This window comes from Temnothorax nylanderi, unplaced genomic scaffold (genome assembly GCF_030848795.1).
Source record: "Temnothorax nylanderi isolate EJ_2023f unplaced genomic scaffold, tnyl_v1.0 TNYL_tig0415_pilon, whole genome shotgun sequence".
NCBI lineage: Eukaryota > Metazoa > Arthropoda > Insecta > Hymenoptera > Formicidae > Temnothorax > Temnothorax nylanderi.
Window position 1 is genome coordinate 19,555 of NW_027249477.1, and position 27,488 is coordinate 47,042.

The 27,488-nt window shown below is 46.0% G+C and overlaps 3 protein-coding genes across 3 annotated transcripts; 1 reads left to right on the forward strand and 2 right to left on the reverse strand.

Annotated features, from left to right (window-relative positions):
• The first annotated feature begins 14,448 nt into the window (after nucleotides 1-14,448).
• On the forward strand, nucleotides 14,449-15,060 carry LOC139782459 (uncharacterized). The gene has a single exon (XM_071721489.1). It carries the CDS (start codon nucleotides 14,449-14,451, stop codon nucleotides 15,058-15,060), a length of 612 nt encoding a protein of 203 aa, XP_071577590.1.
• A 1,532-nt stretch (nucleotides 15,061-16,592) lies between these two features.
• Nucleotides 16,593-17,679, reverse strand: LOC139782460 (uncharacterized). The gene is made up of 2 exons (XM_071721490.1): nucleotides 16,807-17,679; nucleotides 16,593-16,613 (listed from the first exon to the last, which is right to left on the reverse strand). Exons 1-2 carry the CDS (start codon nucleotides 17,677-17,679, stop codon nucleotides 16,593-16,595), a joined length of 894 nt encoding a protein of 297 aa, XP_071577591.1.
• Nucleotides 17,680-17,955: 276 nt separating this feature from the next.
• Nucleotides 17,956-20,538, reverse strand: LOC139782461 (uncharacterized). Its single transcript, XM_071721491.1, has 5 exons — nucleotides 20,459-20,538; nucleotides 19,798-20,248; nucleotides 19,433-19,704; nucleotides 18,443-19,361; nucleotides 17,956-18,330 (listed from the first exon to the last, which is right to left on the reverse strand). Exons 1-5 carry the CDS (start codon nucleotides 20,536-20,538, stop codon nucleotides 17,956-17,958), a joined length of 2,097 nt encoding a protein of 698 aa, XP_071577592.1.
• Between the last annotated feature and the right edge of the window lie 6,950 nt (nucleotides 20,539-27,488).

Below are 27,488 nucleotides of genomic sequence, written 5' to 3' on the forward strand. Positions count from 1 at the left end.
GACGACGACGACGACGACGACGACGACGACGACGACGACGACGACGACGACGACGACGACGACGACGACGACGACGACGACGACGACGACGACGACGACGACGACGACGACGACGACGACGACGACGACGACGACGACGACGACGACGACGACGACGACGACGGACGACGACGACGACGACGACGACGACGACGACGACGACGACGACGACGACGACGACGACGACGACGACGACGACGACGACGACGACGACGACGACGACGACGACGACGACGACGACGACGACGACGACGACGACGACGACGACGACGACGACGACGACGACGACGACGACGACGACGACGACGACGACGACGACGACGACGACGACGACGACGACGACGACGACGACGACGACGACGACGACGACGACGACGACGACGACGACGACGACGACGACGACGACGACGACGACGACGACGACGACGACGACGACGACGACGACGACGACGACGACGACGACGACGACGACGACGACGACGACGACGACGACGACGACGACGACGACGACGACGACGACGACGACGACGACGACGACGACGACGACGACGACGACGACGACGACGACGACGACGACGACGACGACGACGACGACGACGACGACGACGACGACGACGACGACGACGACGACGACGACGACGACGACGACGACGACGACGACGACGACGACGACGACGACGACGACGACGACGACGACGACGACGACGACGACGACGACGACGACGACGACGACGACGACGACGACGACGACGACGACGACGACGACGACGACGACGACGACGACGACGACGACGACGACGACGACGACGACGACGACGACGACGACGACGACGACGACGACGACGACGACGACGACGACGACGACGACGACGACGACGACGACGACGACGACGACGACGACGACGACGACGACGACGACGACGACGACGACGACGACGACGACGACGACGACGACGACGACGACGACGACGACGACGACGACGACGACGACGACGACGACGACGACGACGACGACGACGACGACGACGACGACGACGACGACGACGACGACGACGACGACGACGACGACGACGACGACGACGACGACGACGACGACGACGACGACGACGACGACGACGACGACGACGACGACGACGACGACGACGACGACACCGACGACTACCACAACGACGACACCGACGATTACCACAACGACGACGACGACGACGACGACGACGACGACGACGACGACGACGACGACGACGACGACGACGACGACGACGACGACGACGACGACGACGACGACGACTACGACTACGACGACTACGACTACGAAAGACGTCGAGACGGATCTGTGCACCTTGCGAAACGTGGATACCGTACTGATAATGAACGGTCGATTGTACATCTCGCACGAACGATACATGTGGTCGATTGATATAGACGGGAAAACTTACAAGAAACCCTTGCTATTGACGGACTACATGAAATTTCTTCCTAAAAATTTCACGCGTCTGACGGCTGCGTATCAGGCGCCCTCGGGCAATATCGTGCTGTTTGCGAGCAATATGAGCTACATGAGTACTTATCCGCGTGTAACGCTAGTTTCAACTTGGCCGAGACCTTACACAGATCTCGGACTTCCCGATGCGAACGCGAAGATCAACGCCGTGCTGAACACGAACGAAGGACAAACCTTCATCATATACAACGATAATTCTGTAGGCGAGATAGACGATTGTTCGATGAATATCGTTAAGTTCTAACACATTGACATGATATTTCCGGGAATACCTCACAGCGTATCGTCGGCCTTTCGATACATCGACGGTAATCTATACTTCATCAGTAAAAACCGATTCTACAGATTCAACGAATTCACGAAAACCGCAACGGCATCCGGCAATTTTGATCTGGGAATCCTCGGTATTACCTGCCCGAGAGACGGACTGATGGTGCAACTGCGAGATCTATTGAGTCGATTCGTTCGAATTGATGCGAGGGAGACATCGAATAGAGAAGAGGAAGAATAGAACGATTCGACGTACCCCCCTTTACATACCGCTCCTGAGAATATTAATGAAAAGAGGGGAATCGTAATTTTTTTTTAAACTATATTCCGCCTCAACTTTCCTCGAACGACTCATTCTCGCGAGATCTGTCAATCGCACCGCGACAACAGAGAAAAAGAGAGAGATGTGTTCGACGTTACACGCCCCGTATTTCGAACAGCGCCAATCCGACGACGATCTCGAGAACGGTGTCGGTAACGCGAAAAGAAGAAGAAGAAGAGTCGATGAGCAATCGACGGAATTAGAGACTCCGTTTTCGAATCGGGACAATGTCGACTCCTGGAAAAACACGTAGTGAGTTCGCGACGATCCCATATCGCTCGCCTACGATATAACAATAATTTTTTTTCTTATCTTCAGTCACGACAACAACGACGTCAGTACATCGAAACGTGACGTCATTTGGTGCGAATTCTGGAAAGAAGATACCTATTAACTAAGACGGGATACAAATTCATAGACGTCGGTATCACAGCCGTACTCCCGTGCTACATACACATCGTCATAGGGGATTGTCACGGCAAGGAGATCTCGCTCTCGCCTGAAACGTGGAAGGAACTTATCGATCATAAACGCGCGGTGTTGTCCCACCTACAGCGCGGGAAGAACGAGCGCGCTCCACCACCGATGTGCTTCAAAAACGAAAACCTAAAATTACGATTTGGCAAGATTAACACTCTGTCGACCCTACTCCTGGAAACGTCCACGACTCGTATAATCGTATCGATGAACACCGTGCTCCTTATGTTCGACCTAGAACTTTGCGTCAACAGCTTCGTGAATTCGTTGCGCGCGATCACCAACATGATCGACGCGAAGCTGACGCGCTTCATCGCTATGGCGGCCACCGTGACGGATCCCGCGAACGTCCCGAGAGCGATACGCGAGAGCGAATTCTTCGATCGCAATGACATTGTTGACTGCGAGTTAGCCGCTCTGTGCTTCGGAAATATTGAGAAATTATTGTAATCACATATTATTAAAAAAAAATAAAGAGAGAGAAAAACCTACGGAACCTCGTCCGTTACTGTGATTTCCTCCTCCTCCTCCCCAATAGAATCACATACGGATAAAGAAAAAAGTATGAAATGACAGCGAAGGGTAGAGAATGATAAAACATATATTTGTCTCGAGATACACATAAGTTTACATTAAGGCAAACAAAAAACTAATATTGTTACGAATTTACATATTTACATATATATATATATATATATATATATATATATATATATTAGTTTCTTTTGTTTGTCATTTAGCTCACATTAAGAGCGATATCATATTGAGTTTTAATTTATGGTCCATGTCGGACTGTCTAGTTCTTTTTCGTTCATGTTCTTCCTTCTTCCGTTTCCGGTTCCGTCGATTCTACGCACGCTGTTACATACACGAGAATAAAGCCACATATTAAATATCGGATTCTTGTGTCTCTTCACTTGAGTAATCCTAACAGATTATCTGCCATTCCACAATTAACCTGATTAAGGTAAATAAGTAACAGGTTATGGGCCCAGAGCCGAGGCAGGAAAAGTGAAGTCTTGAAGAAAAACCTATACGAGCATATAGAGGTTATATCGTATAGAGGTTATATCGTCGCGTGCTCTACTATTATCGTAATAAGGAAGCGATGGATAGTTTCAAACACTTTCAAATCCAAAAGTTTGACGGAAAGAATTTCCAGTTATGGAAATATCAGATGGAGATAATATTCCGATCAGAGAAGTACACCACGCCCATTGGAAGATGCACAATTACAAGCCGCATGGGATCAACTAAATGCAAAAGGAATGTTGCTAATATCATCTGGGATGGAATATGATCAGCTGCAAACGGTTGTAAGTTGCAAAACAGCACCGGAAATGTGGAATCGCTTAAAAACCATACATGAACAGAGGTCAGTAGTAAACAAATTGCAACTCAAACAACAATTTTTTAATTATAAAATGTCAGAAACTGATACAGTTGCTCAACACTTGAGTAAAATTGATTCCCTAGCTCAGGCACTCGGTGATATAGGTTAAGGACAGAATGGAAGTCTATAGTAATAGATTTTTAGACGTAACGTTGCCCGATTGAATAATCGCTAAGATATTTTTGTTTTTGTTTATTTTAATTTTTTATCTAAACATTTTAATAGAACATTTACAACATTTTTAGAATATTTTCTTGCTTTACAACTTTATTTTCTTCCTCGTCGTCCTCGAATTACTCGTCGTTCTCGTCCTCCTCGTTGTTTGGTCTGCGTCGCCGCTTCCTTCTTCTCTGCTCCTGAAGTTTCTGTCTGCGTAGAGGAATCCCGTTTTCCTTGCTGTTCCGTCTGCGTTGAAGAGTCTGGAAACTCCTGACGAAAAGTCTGCGTCCCCTCAGTGGTTCTCCTGATCGGTGACAGCGAAGGTGGAGAGATCAGGGGAGGAAGGACCCACGGATTCTTCGGCGTTGATCCTCCTGATTCCGGTGTCGACGTCCCAACTTCAAAAGGCCGTTTCCTTTTTGGCGTCGTTGATTCAACGAGGATTGAGCGACTTGCGCCGAGGATTGGTGAATGACCGGCGCCGGAAGTCGGTGTTAAGCCAGGGGTTGAGCGACTAGCGCTAGGAGTCGGCGGAGCGACTGAGCGACTTGCGCTAGGAGTCGGCGGAGCGACGGAGCGACTAGCGCTAGGAGTCGGCGGAGCGACGGAGCGACTAGCGCTAGGAGTCGGCGGAGCGACGGAGCGACTAGCGCCGGGAGCAAGGCGCCTTGCGCCGGCAGATGACGGCTTTGAGCCGTGAGCCAGGCGTCCTGCGCCGGTTGACGGGCGGCTAGCGCCTAGGGAAGGTGTCTGAGCACCTACCTTGAGGCGTCTAGCGCCGGAGGCTGCGGCAGGAGCTTCCTTTTTCCTCTTGACCGCGAAGATTTGGTCAAGAGGAAGCGGGCGAGTCTTGCGCCTCTTGGTGATCTCTTCCTCGTGGGAACGAGGAGAGATCGGGTTACTCAAAAGACGACGAGGCGTTTTGATCCTGTATATTTATCGCCAGGACAATTCGCCGAATCGCCGAATTTCTTCGAAATCGGTCGCCTTTATATTCACTCGTGATTGAATTTTAATTACGAGTTACGACATCCATCTATGGGTGATTTTTCGAAAAACTCGGTTGCTAGGAGACACGAAGTCCTGTCAAACAAATCGGAGTAATTGTAATTTTGACAGGATGCCTCGATGTTTCTAACCTGTCGCCGCGAAACGTGATCTCCGTGACTTCCTGGTGGCTGACGACGGCTGCCACAGATTAGTAGCTGTAGGTATCAAGCAGTCAAATCAATGTTATAAAATGTTATTTAAGACTACAAGCAATATAGAAGCGAATGTATCAATTTCAAACTCTATTATGTTATGGCACGAGAGACTTGGTCACCCAAATTTTCAGACAATGAAGAAACTAGCAGACGATGGATTATTTCCAGGGGTGGAAATTAAGACAACAGAAGGATTGTTTTGCGAAAAATGTCAATATGCAAAACTGCATCGTTTACCCTTTAAAAGGAATCTAGAAGAAAGAGCCTCAAAGCCCGGAGAATACATACACATGGATTTATGTGGCAAGATGTCTCATCCTTCAATCAGCGGAGCTTATTATTTTATTTTATTCAAAGATGATTGTACCTCTTATCGGATTGCAAGATTTATCAAGCATAAAAGTGATGCCTTCTCAAAGTTTTGTGAGATCCAGAAATTAATTGAAAAACAAACAGGCAATTATCTTAAAAGAATCAGAAGCGATAGAGGTCTGGAGTTTGACAACGAACAATTCAAACAACACTGCAAGAAACACGGAATCATCCAAGAATATAGTGCTCCATATACTGCAGAGCAAAATGGAAGGATCGAACGAGAAAATAGGACGATAGTAGAAGGAGCTCGTAGTATGCTACTTGCAACTAATCTACAGCCAGGTTTATGGGCTGAGGCAGTCAACACAAGTATTTACCTATTGAATCGACGTCCTCGTGAACTGGATAAGAAGATACCCTATGAATTATGGACGAAAAAAAAGGTTGTCCTGAAGCATCTCAGAAGATTTGGTTCCGAATGCTACATTCACGTTTTGAAGCAGTTTAGATCAAAGTTCGAGAGTAAATCGAAAAAGATGATACTAGTGGGATACGATAATGATAGCCCGAATCCGTATAGAGTAATGAATCCGAAGAGCCGACAAATAACAATAACAAGAGATGTCGTCTTCAACAAAAAAGGCAGCAGCAATCCACAAACTGAAGAATATAAGCATGCAATACTTTTGATCAAAGACATAGAACATCAAGAAGTTTTGGACAATACAGACATTGATCCGGCAGAAGAAGACAATAATCAAGATGTACGTGATAATCCAGACAACACTAACAAGAATGAAAATCCAGTAGAAGGCCAGCGAATATTACGTGATAGAAGCAAGATTCAACCACCAACACGATACGATGAATATCAATTAGCGTGCGCAGCTATTATAACTGAGGAACCGCAGTCATATGATGAAGCGATGTCAACCAACGAAGCTGAGCATTGGCGTCAGGCAATGGTAGAGGAAATGGATTCTCTTTTATCTAATGGAACTTGGTCACTGGTCCCGCTACCAAAAGGTCGTAAAGTACTAGACTGTAAGTGGGTATATAAAATTAAACGCAAAACGGATGGTTCAATTGAAAGGTATAAAGCTCGATTATGTGTAAGAGGTTTCTTACAAGTAAAAGATATAGATTTTCATAATACTTTCTCACCCGTGATAAGATATGATTCGATTAGAGTATTATTAGCGATAGCTACGATATATAATATGGATATACAACAATTTGATGTAAAATCTGCCTTTCTGCACGGAGAATTAACCGAGGAGATATTCATGAAACAGCCGGAAGGTTTTAACACGAATCCTAATCTATGTTGTAAATTACTTAAGAGTATATATGGACTTAAACAATCGTCACGTCAGTGGAACGAAAAATTTAAGGAATTCTTGAAGTTTTTTGATTTTATCCAGTTAGAATCCGATGAATGTATTTTCCTAGCAATTATCAAGGGAGAAGTAGTATTACTCGCACTTTATGTTGACGATGGTCTTGTTCTATGCAGAAGGACAGAAATTATTAATGATATACTAGCAGCACTTGATTCAGAGTTTAATATCACACGAAGTAACCCAGATTGTTTTGTTGGTCTACAAATTAAAAGAGATCGCGAAAAAGGAAAAACCTTTATTTGTCAGAGTAGTTACATTACTAGATTATTACAGAAGTTTCACATGGATGAATGTAAATCAGTTACAACGCCAGCAGAATCAAACATAATGTTAAGTATTAACGATTGTCCGTCTACAGAATTAGAAAAACAAGGAATGCACAAAATTCCATATCGCGAATTAGTAGGTAGTCTAATGTTTGCTGCGATTGTTTCACGACCTGATATAATGTTCGCAGTTAGCCAAGCCAGTCGATTTTTTAATAATCCAGGTACAAAGCATTGGCAAGCAGCTAAACGAATTTTGCGTTATTTACACGGAACTAAGGAATTAGGAATAACATATAGCGGCAACTCTGATACTCTTAAAATGTATTCTGATGCAAATTTTGCGAACGATAAGGATAACCGCAGATCAACATCTGGTTATATTAGCATTCTAGCAGGTGGTCCGATCACGTGGTCCTCTCGACAGCAAAAATGTGTTGCTCGTTCTACTACAGAAGCGGAGTATATTGCTGCTTCTGATGCAGCACAAGAGATAGTATGGCTACATACCTTACTCCAAGAACTAACTACAAAGACATTACCACCTACACAATTACATATAGACAATCAAAGCGCTATAAAACTAACGAAAAACATTGAATTTCATAAATTAACCAAGCACATTGATATTAAGTATCATTATATACGCGAATGCATTGAAGGTAATATATTAGAACCAGTATATGTTCAGTCAAATGAGCAGTTAGCTGATTTCCTTACAAAACTGTTGTCAAAAGGAAAGTTTTCGAATAATCTAAGTTTATTATCTATTAAGAATGCAATGTAAAGAACGGCAAACCGGTGTACAAACAAAAAGAAGGTGGGAGTGTTACATATTTACATATTTACATATGTATATATATATTAGTTTCTTTTGTTTGTCATTTAGCTCACATTAAGAGCGATATCATATTGAGTTTTAGTTTATGGTCCAAGTCGGACTGTCTAGTTCTTTTTCGTTCATGTTCTTCCTTCTTCCGTTTCCGGTTCCGTCGATTCTACGCACGCTGTTACATACACGAGAAAAAAGCCACATATTAAATATCGGATTCTTGTGTCTCTTCACTTGAGTAATCCTAACAGATTATCTGCCATTCCACAATTAACCTGATTAAGGTAAATAAGTAACAAATATGTATAGACTATAACACCGCCGTTTTATTTATCCATGAGTTATGCGAACTGTTCATTCTCAACCACTTTACGTATACGTCGTCGCCTCGCCTGCGCAACACTTTCTCCACGAGATAAACGTCGGGGTTGGAAACTCGCAGCAACTCGTGCTCGTAAAATCTTCCGGCTATCGGTTCCCCGCGGTAGTCTTTCAACAGATACGTCACAGGATTGGTACGTTGTATTTTAGCGACACGAAAGATCTCGGTAGTCCAGTTGGGAGTGTAGCCCTTTTCGAACAGCGTCTTGAATTTGCTCACGCGCACCGGATCGTTCATCCTGAATCTACCCGGAGCGGTGATCTTCGCGCGACTGTACACCGTGGACAAGAGTCTCTTGGCGACGGCGGGCGTCACGTCCGCCGGTCGCATTCCGATTGTTCTATGCCTGCGGTGGTTGTAATTCGACAGCAGACGCGGCAGCGCCTCGACCCACGCGTACGATCCGTTGAGCGTGAAGAGTTTCCACATGTCGTTCTTCAGCGTGCGATTGAATCTCTCCACCACCGACGCCTTTATCACCGAGTACGTCGAGTAGTGATTTATATCGCGTTTTCTCATAATCTCTCGCACGTTAGCGTTGTAGAACTCCTTTCCCTTGTCCGTTTGCAGATTCCTCGGATATCGCACGTCCTCGCGAAATATCCTCGACAGGGCCGCGGCTACCTCGCTTCCGCTTTTGCTCTTGAGCGGTAACGCCCACGCGTACTTGCTCAACACGTCGATAACCGTTAGTATGTAGTAACCCTTGTTGTGTCGCGCGTAGGGACGCATCTCAACCACGTCGGCCTGCCACAGATCGTCGTAACCGCGAACCACGACGCGTGAAGTTTCTCCGCGCCGGTGCGTGCAGCTCCTCCACGAGTTTCCGCTTCTCGGCACTCATCGTTGCGCGCGTGTATTTCTCTCTCGACTGCGCGATTGTGTAAAAAAAAAGACGGCTCATCTACCTCCTTATTGACGTTCCCCCCCTGTTACAGCGAATGTTCGCTTTCACTGTCGCTATCTCTCTCTCGAGCGATTCCTTTGTCACCATCACTCTTTCAATCTCTTGGAATTTGGCTAGAAAATCGTTCATCGCGATTCTTAGTCCACTCATGACGCTGTTTGTCTTATTCACGTCGTTTCTCAAAGAATTCGTTTTGCCCGTCGTTTCTTCGATGGCTTTCTGCGCGCCGAGTATCTGCTCCGTCTGCGCGGACTTGGATTTTTCTAAAATCTGTATCTGTTTTTCAATCTCCTTGATTTTGGCCAGAAACTCGTTTATCGTAATTCTCAGTCCGCTCATGACGCTGTTTATCTTATTCATGTCGTTTCTCAACGAATCCGTCTTGTCCGTCGTCTCTCCGATGGCCTTCCGCGCGTCGAGTATCTGCTTCGTATGCGTGGATCCGAATTTTTCCAGGTTCTGAATCTGTTTTTCCCGCGTCTTTTTAGTCTCCTTGAATTCGCTCAACGTGGTTCTGAGTCCGTTCACGTCGCCATTTATCCTATCCACCTCGCTTTTCACCGTCGACAACGATTTATTCTCGTAAAACGATTCGATCTCCTTTACCGATTCTCGAAGCGCGCGTTCGAGGTTGCCGACATTGCGCCGATCTCGTCGAGAATCGCACAGCCGTCGCGGTCGACGCGACAGTTCAATTTCTAATATATAATCAATCCGATCTCGCGAAGCTCCTCGATTATCGACTGAATCTCGTTACCGTGCGCGTCGTTGCCCGCTCGACGAGAGGCCTCGACGGCCTCGAGCAATCGAAGACGATCCACCAATTCGTTAAAATCGTCCCAATAAACGTAATCTATTGTATTGTCGTTCAATCTCATGATCGACGGTAATCTGGTCACGCCAGCGCCCTTTCTATTACTGCCGATCCTATCGCGCGGTATCAACGGAGCAATGATATGCCTGTATTTATGTCCCTTGTTACCCATGACGGGTTTAATAGCACTGTAACCGCGTCTGTAAGCGATTGTCGCCAACAGTATATTTCTAGACTTTTGCACGTCGTCCTCGATGTAAATTGCGTCATCGGGAATCCTCTTGAAGATTAATTCGTACAAGCCGGGCGTGCCCGCGTATCTCACTCCGTCCACGATCACGGAATCGACCGCGTTCACGTCGAACCGTTTGTCGCCGAGCATCGTGCCGTCATTCCCGACGTATACACCGTAAACGTGATCGATTTTGTTTTTTGCGTCCCCGCTTAGAAGAGCGCCCACGTATCTTCATCCCAACGGACCCAATTGACTGTGCAGTTCCTCGTGGCCCTGCGGCGTTCGTAGAACGTCCCTTACGGATGTTTCGAGGGAGGGCAACGGCGACGCGTCGTTCTCCGTCTCGAAAACTTTCTCCTTCCTCCTCCGCTTGTATGGTGATAATTTTCGCGGTTCCAGAGGCGTGGAATGGATCGTGAGCATCTCCGACTCAGCGCTCGTTTGTTTTTTTCTCTTCTTAGGTCTCGATATTATCTTTCGCGCGAATTTTCCTTCGTCGTCATCGTCGCCACCTTCGCTATCCTCGCGTTTCTTTTTAATGACGATTCCTTTCTTCGTCGTCGTCGCCGCCGCATTGTCGTTCTTGGATTCGCCTTTTTCGACGTGTTCGACGATTTGTTTCAACGGGTCGACGATCGGTTTGAATTGTCTCTCGAAAGCCATCTCGTTCTCCATACTGCCAGTTTTCAACGCTCTGTATTTTCTGCGTATCGACGCGCGCGTTTTAGCGATCTGTCGCGCGGTCTTCTCTTGTTCGGCGGTGTCCCTCGCGTCGCTCATCGCTCTCGGAACGTTCGACAGCTACTGATCGCTCTACAGTACGGCAAAGTTGTTGAATCCTCGTCTGTATCTGCCGTTTTGTAGCGTGCTGTCCTTGTCTATCACCACGAAACCGTACCTGCGCCGCCAACACTCGCGACACAACGCGCAGAAATCTTCATACGACATATCGGGACTCACGTGATCGTCGTACACGTCGTGATCGTCGTACACGTGTCTCAGATTAGTTCCGTCTTGTCTAAACAAAATCAACAGATTCGCGTTGTCGCGTATTAGATGCTTCGGTATCTTAGCGTACGTTTGACAGAGATAGAAACAATCGATATTCGAATGTCGACTTATGTCGAAGTACTCCCTGATTGCGTCCTGTTTGTCATAGGCCACGTCGTCGAACACGAATATCGAATCGGGAAGCGCCTCCGCGCTCGGCGGCACGACGTCGCGATTATTGGAGAACGCGCGATAACCAATCTTGTCCATCGATTCAAGCAGTCTCTCAAGATACTTCGGCTGATGCAGGGATTTCGAGTACATGTATACGTTCTCGAAACGCAGACCGTGCGGACTTTCCAGTAGGCTTATCAACACGTTTGTCTTACCGCAGTTGGAAGGGCCGCAGATGACGCAACGTATTGCGATCGGTAAAAGAGGACCGTGTCGACGCGTCTCTCTCGACGTTAAACCCGACGTCAGTCGCGTCTTGCAATCGAGATTTGACACTCCTATCGCCGACGGTTGTCTCACGAATCGCATTGTTACGCGCGTGTGCGTACACTTGCCCTATTTATACGTACGTTCGATCAGTTTACGCCCCCAGTTACCGCGATGTTTCTCTTCTTGGCGGATAAACGCGATATTCTCGGTCTGTCCGCCGAGCAACTGAAATTCGTGCCGAAGATCTTTCTGCTGCGCAACTTTTCCGAGTACGTCGATCGACTGTGGGACAAATTGCCCGTTCATCTGAGGACGGATCCCAACGTACGGGACTGTCGTCCGTGTTTGGAACATTACAATCGTCCGTGGCAGAGAACGCACATAGACGGTCCACCATCGCTCATAAGGGATTGCGGTGCATGTCGCGCGCAGCGGCGCAAAGCGTTGGCAGCGGCCTCCTTAACAGAGCGATAAACGCGCTTCCCGTCGAATTACATATACCCGGCTATCAATTCTGCAGGCCGGGTACTCGTCTCGCCAAGCGACTAGCGCACAGTGATCGAGGTATCAATCCGTTGGACGAGGCGTGTCGCGAGCACGATATCGCTTACTCGCGAAGCGGCGATCTCGCCGATCGGCACGTCGCCGATCGAGCGCCAGCTGAAAAGGCGCGCGAGCGTATCACAGCGAGCGGCACAACCCTTGGCGAGAGAGCCGCCGCGACCGCCGTATAAACTGCTATAAAAGCAAAAACGAAATTGGGCATGGGCATGAGAAAAAGGAAAAGGAGAGCGGTAACGAGGAAGAAAATTCTCCCGGTGGCAAAACGCGGGGGTCTCCTACCCTTTCTACCGATATTGGGAGCGCTCGGATTCCTGATCGGTGGAGCGGCTGGCGTGGCCAAGGCGGTGAACGACAACAAGGCCGCTCAACGTCAGCTCGAGGAACTGCAACGTCACAATCGCGCGTTGGAGGGTCGCGGACTGTATCTCGCGCCGTACAAACGCGGTAGTGGCGTGACGAGCAGAAGACGAACGAGAACGGGTAAAAAGTAATTCGCCGAAAAAGACACTGACAACGACGACGACGACGCTCGATTTGTCGACGTTCGGCGTCACGACGAACGAGCAATTGAATCGGTCTGCGCGCCTTTCGCGCATACCTTTTTTTAGGGGCGTGTTTATGCACGACGCGTTGCCGACGAAAGTGCGTTGCGACGAGAGCGGAATCGTGAATCTCGACGACGCGGAGGGCTCGGGTACGTACTGGGTCGCCTATGCGAGGAGGAGCAACAATGCGATCTACTTTGACAGTTTTGGAATCTTCGACCCCCGAGGAAACTCGAACGATATCTCGAGAGTGACGCGAATATCGTGTACAACCGTCGTTCGTATCAGACGTTCGATCAGAGCATCTGCGGTCAATTGTGTCTGCGGTTCCTCCGAGACGTCGTCTGGAAACGTCTCTGACAATGAGAAAGTGGAGAAACAATCTCGCTATGTCGCTGACTCTCTCGCTAACCGGAAGAAGTAGCGTCCTCTCAGCCAGCTACTTTCCCGCTCTGGATCTGAGCGACGGCGAATACGAGATAGGTCTCGCGAATTTCGAGACGTACAACACGATACCGAACATTGACTCCACGAACAATAGATTTTACTTCGACATCAACGATGTGATCGCTATTCCCGAAGGATCGTACGAATTGGACGCTATAGATAAATACCTGAGAAACGTACGATTTCTTCGCACGGTATAAGCGAAACATTACGCGAGAAGAAGAAGAGAGACGATTACATATACGTGGACGATAACGATGACGACCGCGAGAAAAGCGAACGCTCGATAATTCTGCGCGCTAACGAGAACACCATGAGAAGCGAGATCAAGTGCGCCTATAGAGTTGACTTCATCAAATCGAACAACGTTGGCTCTTTGTTAGGTTTCTCGACACGTCGCGTACTCGAGCCGAATAAATGGCACGCGTCCGACGAACCGGTAAATATTATGCGCGTGAATATCATTCGCGTGGAATGCAACGTCACCGCGGGAGCCTATAGCAACGGCAAGCCGCCACACACAATACACGAATTCGCGCCGAACGTTCCACCGGGATATAAACTGTCGGAGACTCCGACGCAGATCATTTACTTTCCGGTCATCGCGCGGGGTATCACCGATATAACGTTGCGCGTCGTGGATCAAATCGGACGATTGATCGACTTCCGCGGGGAGGAGATAACGGTTCGACTACACGTGCGCTGCAGAAGATAAAATAAAAAAAAAATCGGGGACGGATATGTGCGTGCACGAAAGATGCTCGTTTTGAACGAGTCGTTCGCAAGAGCCACATCCGCCATTGCACCGCGAACATTATCGTTCGGCGCTCCGACGAAAGAAACGCGTAGACTGATTGTGAGAGAAAAGAAGAAAAACGGACTGAGAGTTGCGAACGTCGCTTTTTTACTATCTCTGGGATTCGTCGTGAGGAACGATCATGGCCGACATCCTGAGTATCGGAGGTGAGCCGATCTTCGACGATCGCATCGTCAAGATCGAGACTCACACTTATAATCCATATGCCAATACCACGTTCGGGCACGGCGACGAAATACGAATTCCGATACAGCAGCAGGATCTGTACACTCTACCCCGCGAAAGTTTTCTGTACATCGAGGGGGTATTCTCCGACGACGACGTTCCGGAAACGAATTCGGATACGACGACGGACAACAATTGCGTGGCGTTTATGTTCGACGAGATTCGATACGAACTCAACGGCGTGGAGATCGACAGGAACAGAAACGTCGGAATAACCAGTTCGATCAAGAATTTCGTGTCGCTGACCGCCGAGAGAAGCAGGAAGCTGCAAAACGCAGGATGGACTGTGATCAAGGAAAACGTGGGACCTCGTTCGAGATTCAAAATCGGCGATTTCAATTTCTGCATACCCCTTAACGTACTCCTAGGTTTTTGCAAGGATTACAAACGCGTGGTGATAAACGCGCGACACGAACTCATTCTGATACGTTCCCGAAACGACACCAATTGCATCATCACGAAACCGGAACGCCACAAGAATCCTATGATTACTCTGTTGAAAGTATAATGGCGAATGCCGCACGTGGTGCTGAACGACGTCAATAAATTGTCTCTTTTACGAACGTTGGAGAGCGGACGATACCTAAGTATGGGCTTCCGCTCGTGGGATCTGTACGAGTACCCTTTGCTGCAAACCACGAACAAGCATTCGTGGGCCGTGAAAGCAGCGACGCAGCTTGAGAAACCGCGATACGTCATTTTCGCGCTGCAAACCGGGAGGTCCAACAACTTATTGAAACACGCCTCCGAGTTCGATGATGGTAATCTCACCAATGTAAAACTGTACCTTAATTCAGATTTTTATCCCTACGACGATGTGAACTTGGATTTTGAGAAGCGTAGAACGGCCATACTGTACGAGATGTACGCGAAATTTTGAAAGTCGTATTACGGATGCGAGCGAGGGAACGCGCTCCTAATGATGGAAGAATTCGACAAATGGGGCCCGTTTGTGATGATCGACTGTTCTCGTCAGAACGAATCCGTCAAAAGCGCCACCGTGGACGTTCGCATAATGTTCGATTGCAAACGCAATATAGATTCCAATACGACGGCCTACTGTCTCATCATCCACGATCGCGTGATCGAGTACAATCCGCTGACTAACATAGTCCGTAAAATCGTGTAAAGGAAAACAGAAGAAGAACTATTTGTCTGACGAAATCGCGATAAGCGACAAGTTCAAACAGAGTGGGGGTAGCGACTGGCCGCACAGAGAGACGATGTCCGTCGACCGCGACGTACCGATATTCGTGGATCTGCAGGGATTCGTTATCCGCGAAAAGTTCACAGTTAAAGAAGTGGCCGTGCTCAGAAACGGAAAAGAACTGATTCACCACGTGTTTCGCGCGCCATTGGCGTGGGATCTTCTAACGAGAGCGGAAAAATCGCTGGCGTGCTGGTTGACGGCGAATCATCATGGTTTGAAATGGAACGATGGAGACGTGAATTACGTTCGGGCGAGAACGATCATCCGACGTGCCGTGTGCGACGGGCTGAACTGCGAGACGCTCAAGCTCGTCTACGTGAAGGGCGCTGAAAAGAAAGGATGGTTGGAGGAGATTCTCGGTGACGCCGTCGGTGAATTCAACGTTAAAATCGAGTCGATGGACGTCGAATACGAGGACATCGGTCGACTGGAGACCCTCGATCCGATCTTTCCTATGCGGACGCCACGCGAAGAACTGTGCCATGGAGAACGTGTGCAAGTTACACGATTGGTGGGCAGAACGTCGCGCGCGTCTCGACATTCTGTAACGCTGGGTGTTTCTCGAGAAATTTTATTGTATTATAGACATGACGTTTTTTTAATTTACCACAGTCCAGATATTTTTTAAATGTACTTTAACTTAAATACGTGAAGTGGCTGAGAATGACTCATGGATAAATAAGACAGCCGTGTTGTAGTTAACAAAAAAAATTAATGTATTTTTTTTCTACATAGTACATTTTTTGTTCGCCTTAATGTAAGCTTAAAAGATATGTATTCCTTAATAGTGATAGCGATATTTCTTTCTTTCTTAATATAAGTTTTAAAAACTATCTAGAAACTTTAGCTCCCTACACAGAAAAAAGGCTGTAAAGTGCTATTTTTTACTATATAAAATCAACGTTTGTAGGACTAGACAGTTTAAACATTCCTGTTTTTCCACGATCGCGCGTATAAATCTAACCCATAAAACCCATTGTATACTTTATTGCTAAAAAAATATATATATATATAATATTGATAAGAAAAAAAGGCCCTCTTCACGACGGTATCTTGTAATGCCCCCAACGGTAGAGTGTCGTACGAGTCGGAAACGACATATCGCTTGTCGTCGTACGGGCTGAGAGCGAGCTTCAACTCAGACACGGTGTACACCTTGTGTAACGCCGATCGAATGCACGACTGACGCCTAGACTGCTCTATCGCGTCGTTCAGACAACGCATGTAATCGTCGAATGTTATCGTTCTTGCGACCACGTTTCTCTTGATGCCCTTTATTTTCTTCGTGTCGCTCTTTCCCTCGACCCTCAAGGCGTACATTTTCGACCTCAGTCCAACGAATTCCGTCATGACCGTGCCGTCGTTCTCGTCCTTCATCAAATCGGGTATCTTCTTGTTGACGCGCGGCATGCGGTACGCGTTGTTCTCGGGGTAGCCGCTCGTGTCGAATCTCGCGATGTCGCGTTTCATATCCTCGTACGCGTCGTCGCACTCGAGAAAATATATGAGACTGTCGGTGTCCGTGTACATTATCTTACACCTTTCGCGATGCAGCGGCACTATGTAATCGTAATAAAAATCGTAGACGCGCGTCTTGGATATCTCGAGAATGCACATACCGACGTAGATGGGTTTGTTCAACCTCACCTCGAGCCTGCGCAACTCGACGGCGATCAAATCCTGCGCGAAGACGGTTCGACTGTGAAAATTCGGTTTCGCGACCATCGCCTCCGCGCCGTATCTCCCATCCCAACGCGTCACGAGACGCACGTCGACGTGATCTCGCACGTTTTCCATGGTCTTGCCGAATACCGCGTTGTTCATTAATTTGTACATTTCTCTCTCGAAATCGTTGCTGGCGCGAGCTCTGAATCCCGTATTGAGCTCTATGTATCCGCGAAGCCACAGAGATTGCATGAATCGCAGCGCGCGGTGAATCCTCGTGACGCGCAATCCGTATCGCACGCATTACTGTAGATTACGGTAGTGCAGCACGTAGCGCGACTTATCGCGCAGAGTGGCGAGGAGTTTATCGCACCGTTTTCTGGGAGGCTTATCGCGCGTCGGGCAGAACGGAAGGTCAGCGTGAGCGTCGTGGAGTTTACGCGGATATGCAAGGTCGACCTCCAAGATGTAACCGATAGCGAAGTCCAACGTCACGGACATTACGTCGAGACTCTCCGCGTCGTCGACCTATTGAAACTCCGCGTACGGCAAAGGTTCGCACATCGCCCAACCGTACAGATTGTTCACATCAAAGTACATGAGATACGTCGACGGTTGCGAAGAGTCGTGCGATCGCATGTATTTGTTGTTGGCTCGCGCGTATCTGTTGGAGTATTGACTCAGACCGCCGCGGATACCGCGCTCCACGAACATTACCATGTCGATATCGGTGAGCAATTCGAATCGCACCCCCGTGTACTTCAGCATTGCGTCCCACGTGTATCCCGGTAGGGTGTAGTAATGCGCGGGATCCACTCCGTAAGTGTCGATACAGGTGTCGCGAAAATTTTTGAAGATATCCGCTAGGAGAAGCACGTCCGTTTTAAGATACAGTTCGCTGTACTGGCCGAGATTTCCCACGCGAAAACAACGCCAGACGTTCCGCGCGTGCTCGTAATCGCTCTCGGTCGCGGTCTCGCCGGTCAACGAACTCGCGCGGCGGTAATTCCGTCACCAGCAACTTATCGAAGCCGTCGACGTACTCGTACGGAAATACGCCTTTACGCGTGACCAGGTCGAAATCGCTTTCGCTCAGTTCTGAAAATTCCGAACGCATGATTTTCAGCTTGTCCCTATCGAGATACGATGCCAATTTCTCGAGGCTGGTGCTGAGAAATTTGAACGAATCCACGAATCGCAACTTTGTGCAGTTTCCCCAGTTAACGCCTTCCCTCACATTCTTCGTGAACGATATGTACGTCTCTTTGGTGAGCTGTAATAAATTAATGCCACCCTCGAAGTTGTTAGCCATATCCTTGATAATAAAGTGGGCATCGTAACCGGACAAATTGTGAAAGAACACAGGAATAACGTACGAGTCTCTATAATTTAGATTGCAGCGCGGATGCGCGGGACCTCTGTAACGTCCGGTCAAGTGACAGTGATCGCGCACGCGTTGATCCTCCGATTCGAACGGTCTCTCGCATATGTGGCAGCTCGTCGCGCTCCAAAAATTTCGTGTCTCGTCCAGCGTGAGCTCCGCCATGGTCACGTTCGTCATGAGTATCTCCTTCGCGCGATGCGCGATAACGTTGAGCTCGTTGACAAACCACGACACGCAGTCCTCGCCGCGACGAAATCTGTACGCGGGTGCGATCTCGTCGTACGCGCTGCACAGGTAGTATCCCACGCTGAACGCTCTGTGATGCTGATAGGCGTATCTCTTGACGTTATCGTTGTCTATCTCTTCTTTCTCCAACACGCATTCCAGATCGGCGTACACCATGAAGGGAAGTCGCTCCTTCCTACTGTGATCGCGAAAAAACAGCCATTTGTCGTCGTCGTTCGGAAGAACGATGGCGCAGTCGTTCATCTTTCCGCAGTCGACGCTGTGAACGGACAATTTCTCGCTCGAGTGAAAGTAGTGTAGGCATCTGAAAAAAATATGTACGATTTTTTTATTCCACATACATCTGATTCGCACGACTCCTTTTTTTATACCTACCGATCGCATATGTACGTCATGTTCTTACTCCTGTTCAACTGAGACCCCACCAATCGCGACAGATTCTTTATCCACGCGAAATGACCGACGTTCGAGTTGTTTCGTGAATCCAACAGATACAACAGATTGACGTGACTGTCCTTCTTATCGTCGGTCAGCCGCAAAGGAACGATCTTGTTGTCGTTCCGTTCCCTCCGACAAGTAGTGAAAACGTTGACGGACACGTCGTTGAGTCGTTCGAACCTCGAAATTTGCTTCAGAGTCATAGGAAACTAGATTCCGTCGAGATTCAATTGCGTTGAATAGTGAGGGTACGAGCTACACCTGTCCGTGTGCCTTTCAACGGGATACAGAGCGGAGATTACCGCCCACGCGAAACACGCGTTGTCGTTCGAACGCACGTTGATCACCGCTCTCTTCAACTTTATCCATCGCGGTATTTCCACCCAACATCCGGCGTGCATGGGATTGCACTTGTTCACGTTCACCATCAGGTTTAATATACGCGACAATGCCCAGCCACTGTCGCGTTCCTGAAACTCATCCAGACCCGCCAGAGTGGCATCGATCACGTCTCTGTCGTACCATTCTCGCAAATCTGACGTTAGAAAGAGCTGACGATTTCTCGTGGCGACGCTTTTGACGGCGGTTTGAGCTCCCGCGACGAACTCGCCATTGAAAACTGTGTTGACCTTCAGGCATGCGTGTCTCTCATGATTGACGCGCACTTGTTCGAGCACCGTGTCCCTCGCGTCCTCGAGAAATAGTCGAGGATCGACATGATTCGAGTTTATCACCGCACCGGTCAGTACACGACTGTCGAAAGCCGTCTCAATCTTCGTCTAAGAAAATCCTCTGCTCGGTTCGCCGTGACCGGCGCCCACCTGCGCGAAACATTGACGCAGAGCGTTTCTCGCTTCTTCCAATCGAGCCACTCGAGCGATAAGAAAGTTCAACGTTCCGGTGTACGTCGGGCGAGGTTTTTCTCGGCATCTCTCTCGCAGAGACGCGAGACGCTCTTCGCACCGTCGTTCCCACTCGCGATACGCGTCCGACGAGTCGACATCAGTCGCGAGTTCGACGAGATGGCGATCCTCCTCCAACATTTTTTATTTTTAATCGCCACAAACTTCAAACTGACAATCTAATTGCGCGAGGATTAGCGTTCTCTCGCGCTTATATAGTGCCCGCGAGAACCGGGCGATCCCCGATAACGATTCGACGGCGGATGTACAGGGTTAATAGGGCAGCAGATAATCGCGCCGCGTTTCCTAGAATAACTTTGAGAAATAACCGCGAACACGCGTCTCGCGCGTGTCGGCGGCGTGAAAAAACGGAGACGATCTCCGACGACGACGATGTTTAGCGGTAAATGTTAAAATATAAAATTGCGCGAGGATTCGCGTTGTCTCGCACTTATCGCTCGGCGGATGTACGGGGTCAATAGGGCAGCAGATAACCGCGCCACGTTTCCTGGAATAATTTTAAGAGATAACCGCGATCACGTGTCTCGCGCGTGTCGGCGGCGTGAAGAAACGGAGAGACGATCTCCGACGACGACAATGTTTGGCGGTAAATGTTAATATGAACGACGACGCCGACGATCGATTACCGACGCACCGTCGTCGTGACGGGATCTATCCGCGAAACCGCGGAGAGGCGCCTCCGTCGCGCGCCCCTCGCGCTCCGCCACCTCTGAAAAGCGCGAGAGGGGAAATTCGAAGTGGCGCCCCTCGCGGCCCCCTTATCTCTACCCGAAAAGCAGCGGAGGGGCGGCACCCGTCTGCAGACGCCATCCCCTCGCCCACCGCTTACGGCGGTCCCCACGCGTTCCGCTTCCTGCCCCCGACCCGCCGTAAATTGCCCCGCAGGGTCGAACCCCCTATAGTATACCTACTGGTATTGAAAAAAGATGGAATTATATCTCACAGTTGACCACATTTAGCCTACCGCAGTTCCTACATGCCATAGAATTAATTTTGAATTCCACTAGTTTCATGTTTGACGGACAGATTTATGAGCAGATCTTCGGCAGCTCTATGGGTTCTCCACTCTCCCCCATACTTGCTGACATATTCATGGATAACTTAGAAACATTCTGCCTCAGCACTCTAAAGGCTGATCTACAATGTGCTCTTTGCTTTCTGTTTTCTGCTCTTAACCTCTTTGCGAGTATCTCGTATTTCGCAATTCCGTCGCGTAGCGTGATGTTTCTTGTCTCTTCTGAAGTTTGTCAATTTTTATCTTGGGCGACAGAGAACAAAAAACATCGCGTTACGCGACGGAATTGCGAAATACGAGATAGTCGCAAAGAGGTTAAGAGCAGAAAACAGGAAGCAAAAAACACATTGTAGATCAGGCTTAAAATTTAAAATCTCCACATTCTTCAGATATATTGACGATATATTTGCAATTATTCCAAGAACGAACATTAACAAAGTACTTAATTTGTTTAATAGCTATCACCCACGACTTAAATTTATCTATGAAATTGAAAATAATAATAAGCTGAATTTCTTATTGTTAGACACAACTGTCCTCAGAAATGGTAACACACTAATTACAAATTGGTATCGAAAATCAACTTTTTCTAGACGGTACATTAATTATTTCTTAAATCATCCTGAAAACTACAAAAGGAATGTGATTACTGGTCTGGTGGATCGTGCGGTCTTACTGTCTGATAAAAGGTTCCATAGGACTAACATTAAAATTGTAAAGAAATTTTGGAAAATAATTGTTACCCGACACAAGTTATCAATAAGTGCATAAGTCAACGATTGAAAGAGATTAAATATCGCGAGTTCACATCTGATGCAAATAATAACACCGACAATATGAAAAATTTTATAACCATCCCTTATATAAAAAATTACAGCGAAAGTATCCGTAATATTTTAAACAACCGCGGCTTTGATGTCGTGTATACTGTACCAAAGAAGCTCAGTAATGTGATTAGAAGGGGAAAGGACAGACTGGATGACATGAAACAGACGGAATTGGTTTATAAAATCGACTGTTTAGACTGCGACGCGACGTATATCGGACAAACGAAAAGACATCTTGAAACTCGAATCAAGGAACATAAGTCCGACATAAAGAAGCATGCCAGCAATCACTCAGTGATAAGCAAGCATCGGCTTGAATTAAACCATGGGTTTAATTGGTCTGGTACAAAAATTTTACACAAAGAAAAACACGTTAAAAAGAGAGAAATCGCCGAGATGTTTTTAATTAAAAAACACAATCATACTATCAACCTTCAAAAAGACACAGAGAATCTGACGGCAATATACGACAAAATAATAGCGGCTACATAACCAACCTCTATTTGTCATAAACTATTATTGTTTATTAGATATTGCTCATAGTGTTTCTTGTAACTGAGGCGTGCAGACGTGCTTCCTCGACACAATCAATTTTACTTTTTACATTTTAATAATTGACTATGTTTTATCACCGCATAACGCACAAAGCTTGTAAGTAATTTTTCTTTGCTTTTTAATGTATGGACGCATGTAGTTATTTTTAGCTTAGAAATGTTCGAAAGCACGCGGTTGCGCGAGACAGCGCGAGGTAGTAGACAACCACAAAAGCAAGTAACAGCAAGTACAGAACAATAAAGTTTATAATCTCAAAACCACTGGATGTATGTACAAGTATTTACAGCAGAATTCGTAATGTATTTCCAGCGAAGGCACGAAGCCGTGAGCGCGCACAGAAGCTAGCACGGCAAAGGCGGCGAGGTTTCGCGACAGCGAATTTTTCAGAGAAAAGCGGGATTACGCGGTGTACAGTCGCGGTCATTAATGCCTTCCACCTGAAGTCAGTCGCGTTCGGGGGCAGATAGTAGCTGAACGCGTCGCGTCTAGCGCTATTCGTGCTTCATGACTGTTGGGTCGGTAACGTCGTGGAGCACGGTCGACCGTGTCGTGGAGAATGAGAAAGCTGTCAGTTTGACAGCTGTGTGTTTGCGGAAGAGAGGTTAAGAACCACGAGGGATCGTCAGAAGTAGAAGGAGAGTATAAGAAATACAAGAACATGTTAATTATTTGAATGTTAATTATTTGAATGGTAAATAATTATTATACGACAAATTTATATTGATATATATATATATATATATATATATATATATATATACCGGGTGAATCTTAATGGATGCACCAACTTTTTACCATAGGAGATGAGTTACCGACCGCAACTGTAATGAACCGAACGATCCATAGGTGACACCAGCTTGAATCGACCGCTTCGATCGACGAGTCCGAAGTGATGTACAGGCAAGTTAAAAACTGTGAATCAAATAACGTATATCGTATGTACATATTTTTCTAATATATCCAACTGTCTTACGCATTTTTTTTTTACATATAATTTTATTTAATAACACGATTTCTTATTATTCTCCATCTATGCGCAACGTATTTACCGCATGTACTACGTTTACGCGAGCGTTACTTTTGTAGTAACTTACGATAATTCACTCGTTTACGCAGAGTAAATTATCGTAAGTTACTACAAAATTTCCTTTACGCGAAGGAATTATCGAAAGTTACTACAGAAGTAACGCTCGCGTAAACGTAGTAATATAGTACGGGATTCGGCCGCGTGATTTATACGTTTATCTGTTATTTTATCGAAATGCGATTTTAATGGAAGATTACATATCAGGTCATACATCGCGGCCGGTGTGCCTAGCAAAATCTTGCCGCAAGTACCCTCAATTAGAGCTGTTTTAATTAAATTTTTTAAGACAACTTCGTTCATTTGTTTGCGAAGTAAATGAAGCGTCATCTGAAAGAGAGTGATCTAAAAAACTTGAAAAAAATAGGTTCCCACCTCTCAGTCTGCCGCAACCTCCTGGCAGCCAGATGCAAAAAGGTTTTTTTTGTTAATTATCAACGTTCATCGTGTATCGAGACAATTTTTACACAAATTGAAGCTAAATTTTTCCTCTACACGATGGAATATGGTTGCCTGCGTAAAAGCTGCCGCAACTAGTGGTTGCCAGCATTTGAATGACTCGCTCTTGCCTGCGCGAGCTCTTCAATCTTACAATGTGTTACAATGGAATAATCACAGCAATTTCCTTGCATTTCTTTAATATTACAATAGTTCCTAAACAAGTTTTCAAAAATTCCTTTTATAAATAAATTCCGCCGCTCATTCGTCTTCCGACTCGTCTGAACTCGCAACATCATACTCCAAATCATCAGAATTATCATTCGCGTTTTCAGAACTTTCATTCATCGACACGCGCAATACATCTTCGACTTTCAACGGCGTTGGGTACCCAACGAACCACGTTGGCTTCAAAAAACCATCTAATAACCAACCGCAATCTTCAGCGCGTAATTTAATACAACACGGATCTGTAGCATTTTGCCACATCGAATTTACAAAAATTGCGCGTGTCGATGAATGAAAGATCTGAAAACGCGAATGATAATTCTGATGATTTGGAGTATGATGTTGCGAGTTCAGACGAGTCGGAAGACAAATGAGCGGCGGAATTTATTTATAAAAGGAATTTTTGAAAACTTGTTTAGGAACTATTGTAATATTAAAGAAATGCAAGGAAATTGCTGTGATTATTCCATTGTAACACATTGTAAGATTGAAGAGTTCGCGCAGGCGAGAACGAGTCATTCAAATGCTGGCAACCACTAGTTGCGGCAGCTTTTACGCAGGCAACCATATTCCATCGTGTAGAGGAAAAATTTAGCTTCAATTTGTGTAAAAATTGTCTCGATACACGATGAACGTTGATAATTAACAAAAAAGAACCTGTTTGCATCTGGCTGCCAGGAGGTTGCGGCAGACTGAGAGGTGGGAACCTATTTTTTTCAAGTTTTTTAGATCACTCTCTTTCAGATGACGCTTCATTTACTTCGCAAACAAATGAACAAAGTTGTCTTAAAAAATTTAATTAAAACAGCTCTAATTGAGGGTACTTGCGGCAAGATTTTGCTAGGCACACCGGCCGCGATGTATGACCTGATATGTAATCATCCATTAAAATCGCATTTCGATAAAATAACAGATAAACGTATAAATCACGCGGCCGGATCCCGTACTATATTACTACGTTTACGCGAGCGTTACTTCTGTAGTAACTTTCGATAATTCCTTCGCGTAAAGGAAATTTTGTAGTAACTTACGATAATTTACTCTGCGTAAACGAGTGAATTGTCGTAAGTTACTACAAAAGTAACGCTCGCGTAAACGTAGTACATGCGGTAAATACGTTGCGCATAGATGGAGAATAATAAGAAATCGTGTTATTAAATAAAATTATATGTAAAAAGAAAAATGCGTAAGACAGTTGGATATATTAGAAAAGTATGTACATACGATATACGTTATTTGATTCACAGTTTTTAACTTGCCTGTACATCACCTCGGACTCGTCGATCGAAGCGGTCGATTTAAGCTGGTGTCACCTATAGATCGTTCGGTTCATTACAGTTGCGGTCGGTAACTCATCTCCTATGGTAAAAAGTTGGTGCATCCATTAAGATTCACCCGGTATATACATAATTTCAGTTATCGCAGCTGAGGCATTAACAAAGATTATTGGCCGTATCGAGCCTTCCAGAGAATCGGAGTCATACGAATAGGAAAAGAAGAAGAAGAAGAAGAAGAAGAAAATTAGCTGGGACAGAGAAATGAAGAAAACAACGATGACTATGAGAAAGGTAGAGATGATGGTCAATGGAGGAAGAGATGCAGTAAGATGATTTAATTTATATTATTTAAGAAATTATTACATTATTAGTAATTTCAAAATACGATTGCAGAACACCAGTGGGAAATATCAGCGTCAGACGATCTGCGCTAAGCTTGCCATGCGGCATACTCGCCACGGACTCTGATCAGTCTGATCCATCGTCACCATGTGTCCTCGCGGTAATCTCCGTCGCTCTTTCGTTGATAATTCATCGTTCACCACCTACACGAGGAATTTGGGATACACCAAAGTCATGGTAGGCAAATAAATTGCAGAGAAATAGGTAGTGAAAATATGTTTCGTTTCCGCGATAAAATCTCACTCTCTAATGAATTAGCATGCATAAACTGAAGTAGTATTGTGTGTGTAGAACATAACTAATAAGATTAACTTTTGTTTAGAAAATGTTTATAAGTTTTTTGATTGATTTGATATTATAATTGTTAAAAAAGTTCACAAACTAATAATTCTGAAATAGCAAGTGATTATAGTTGTTATCGTTCACGTTGGATAAATATGTGGGCTTTTAATAGAATTATAATTTCTTACAGAGCATCGTCGAGCAAATGGTTCATCACATCTCCGAGGAGAATCCTGAATGGACAGTTGCAGAGAGATCGGCGTGGATTGACAGTCTCCAGGTCTTCGGTTTCAGCAGGGCTATTGAAGTCTTCGGCTTAAATCACTTTAAAAAGAGTTGCGCCAAGATATCGAAAGGCTTTAATTGCGTTCTCGCGAATTATGTTTCCCCACACAGCACAGTTTCTAAATCCGAAATTGCTTTCTCTCTGTTTGCATCGTGCATCGCTCATCGTGTTTCGCGAGCAAATCTCTCTTCTCAAAATAATGTTAAGTAAATTGTTGAAATACTGTTAAATACTACTGTTAAATAAATTCTGACAAAAGAAAAAATCTTAAAAAGCGTGTTTATTTTCTTAGAACATTTTCCATGTTACGTAAAACTATTTAGTAAAGAAACAGTATAGACTAAACAAAAATTGTATGTATTATTGTTCTTATTTTTGTTTTTATATGGTTGGTGAATAAACTTTATAAAAATGGAGATTTTGTCCTACAATTGATAGAATAAATTACTGCCAAGAACGGATAACATATTTAATATCATTCTACAGTGCGAATAATAAATTTACCAAATAGATTTCTCATAAATTAAATTAACATTTAGTCAACTTTTTCATTAGTCAAATAAAAAAATACCATCGTTTTTATTACATATTTATTTCAACCTAGAGAATATGTTTCTTATATCTATGTAAGAAGACAATAAAATAAACTACTAGCATTACAGAGATCTATTAAATA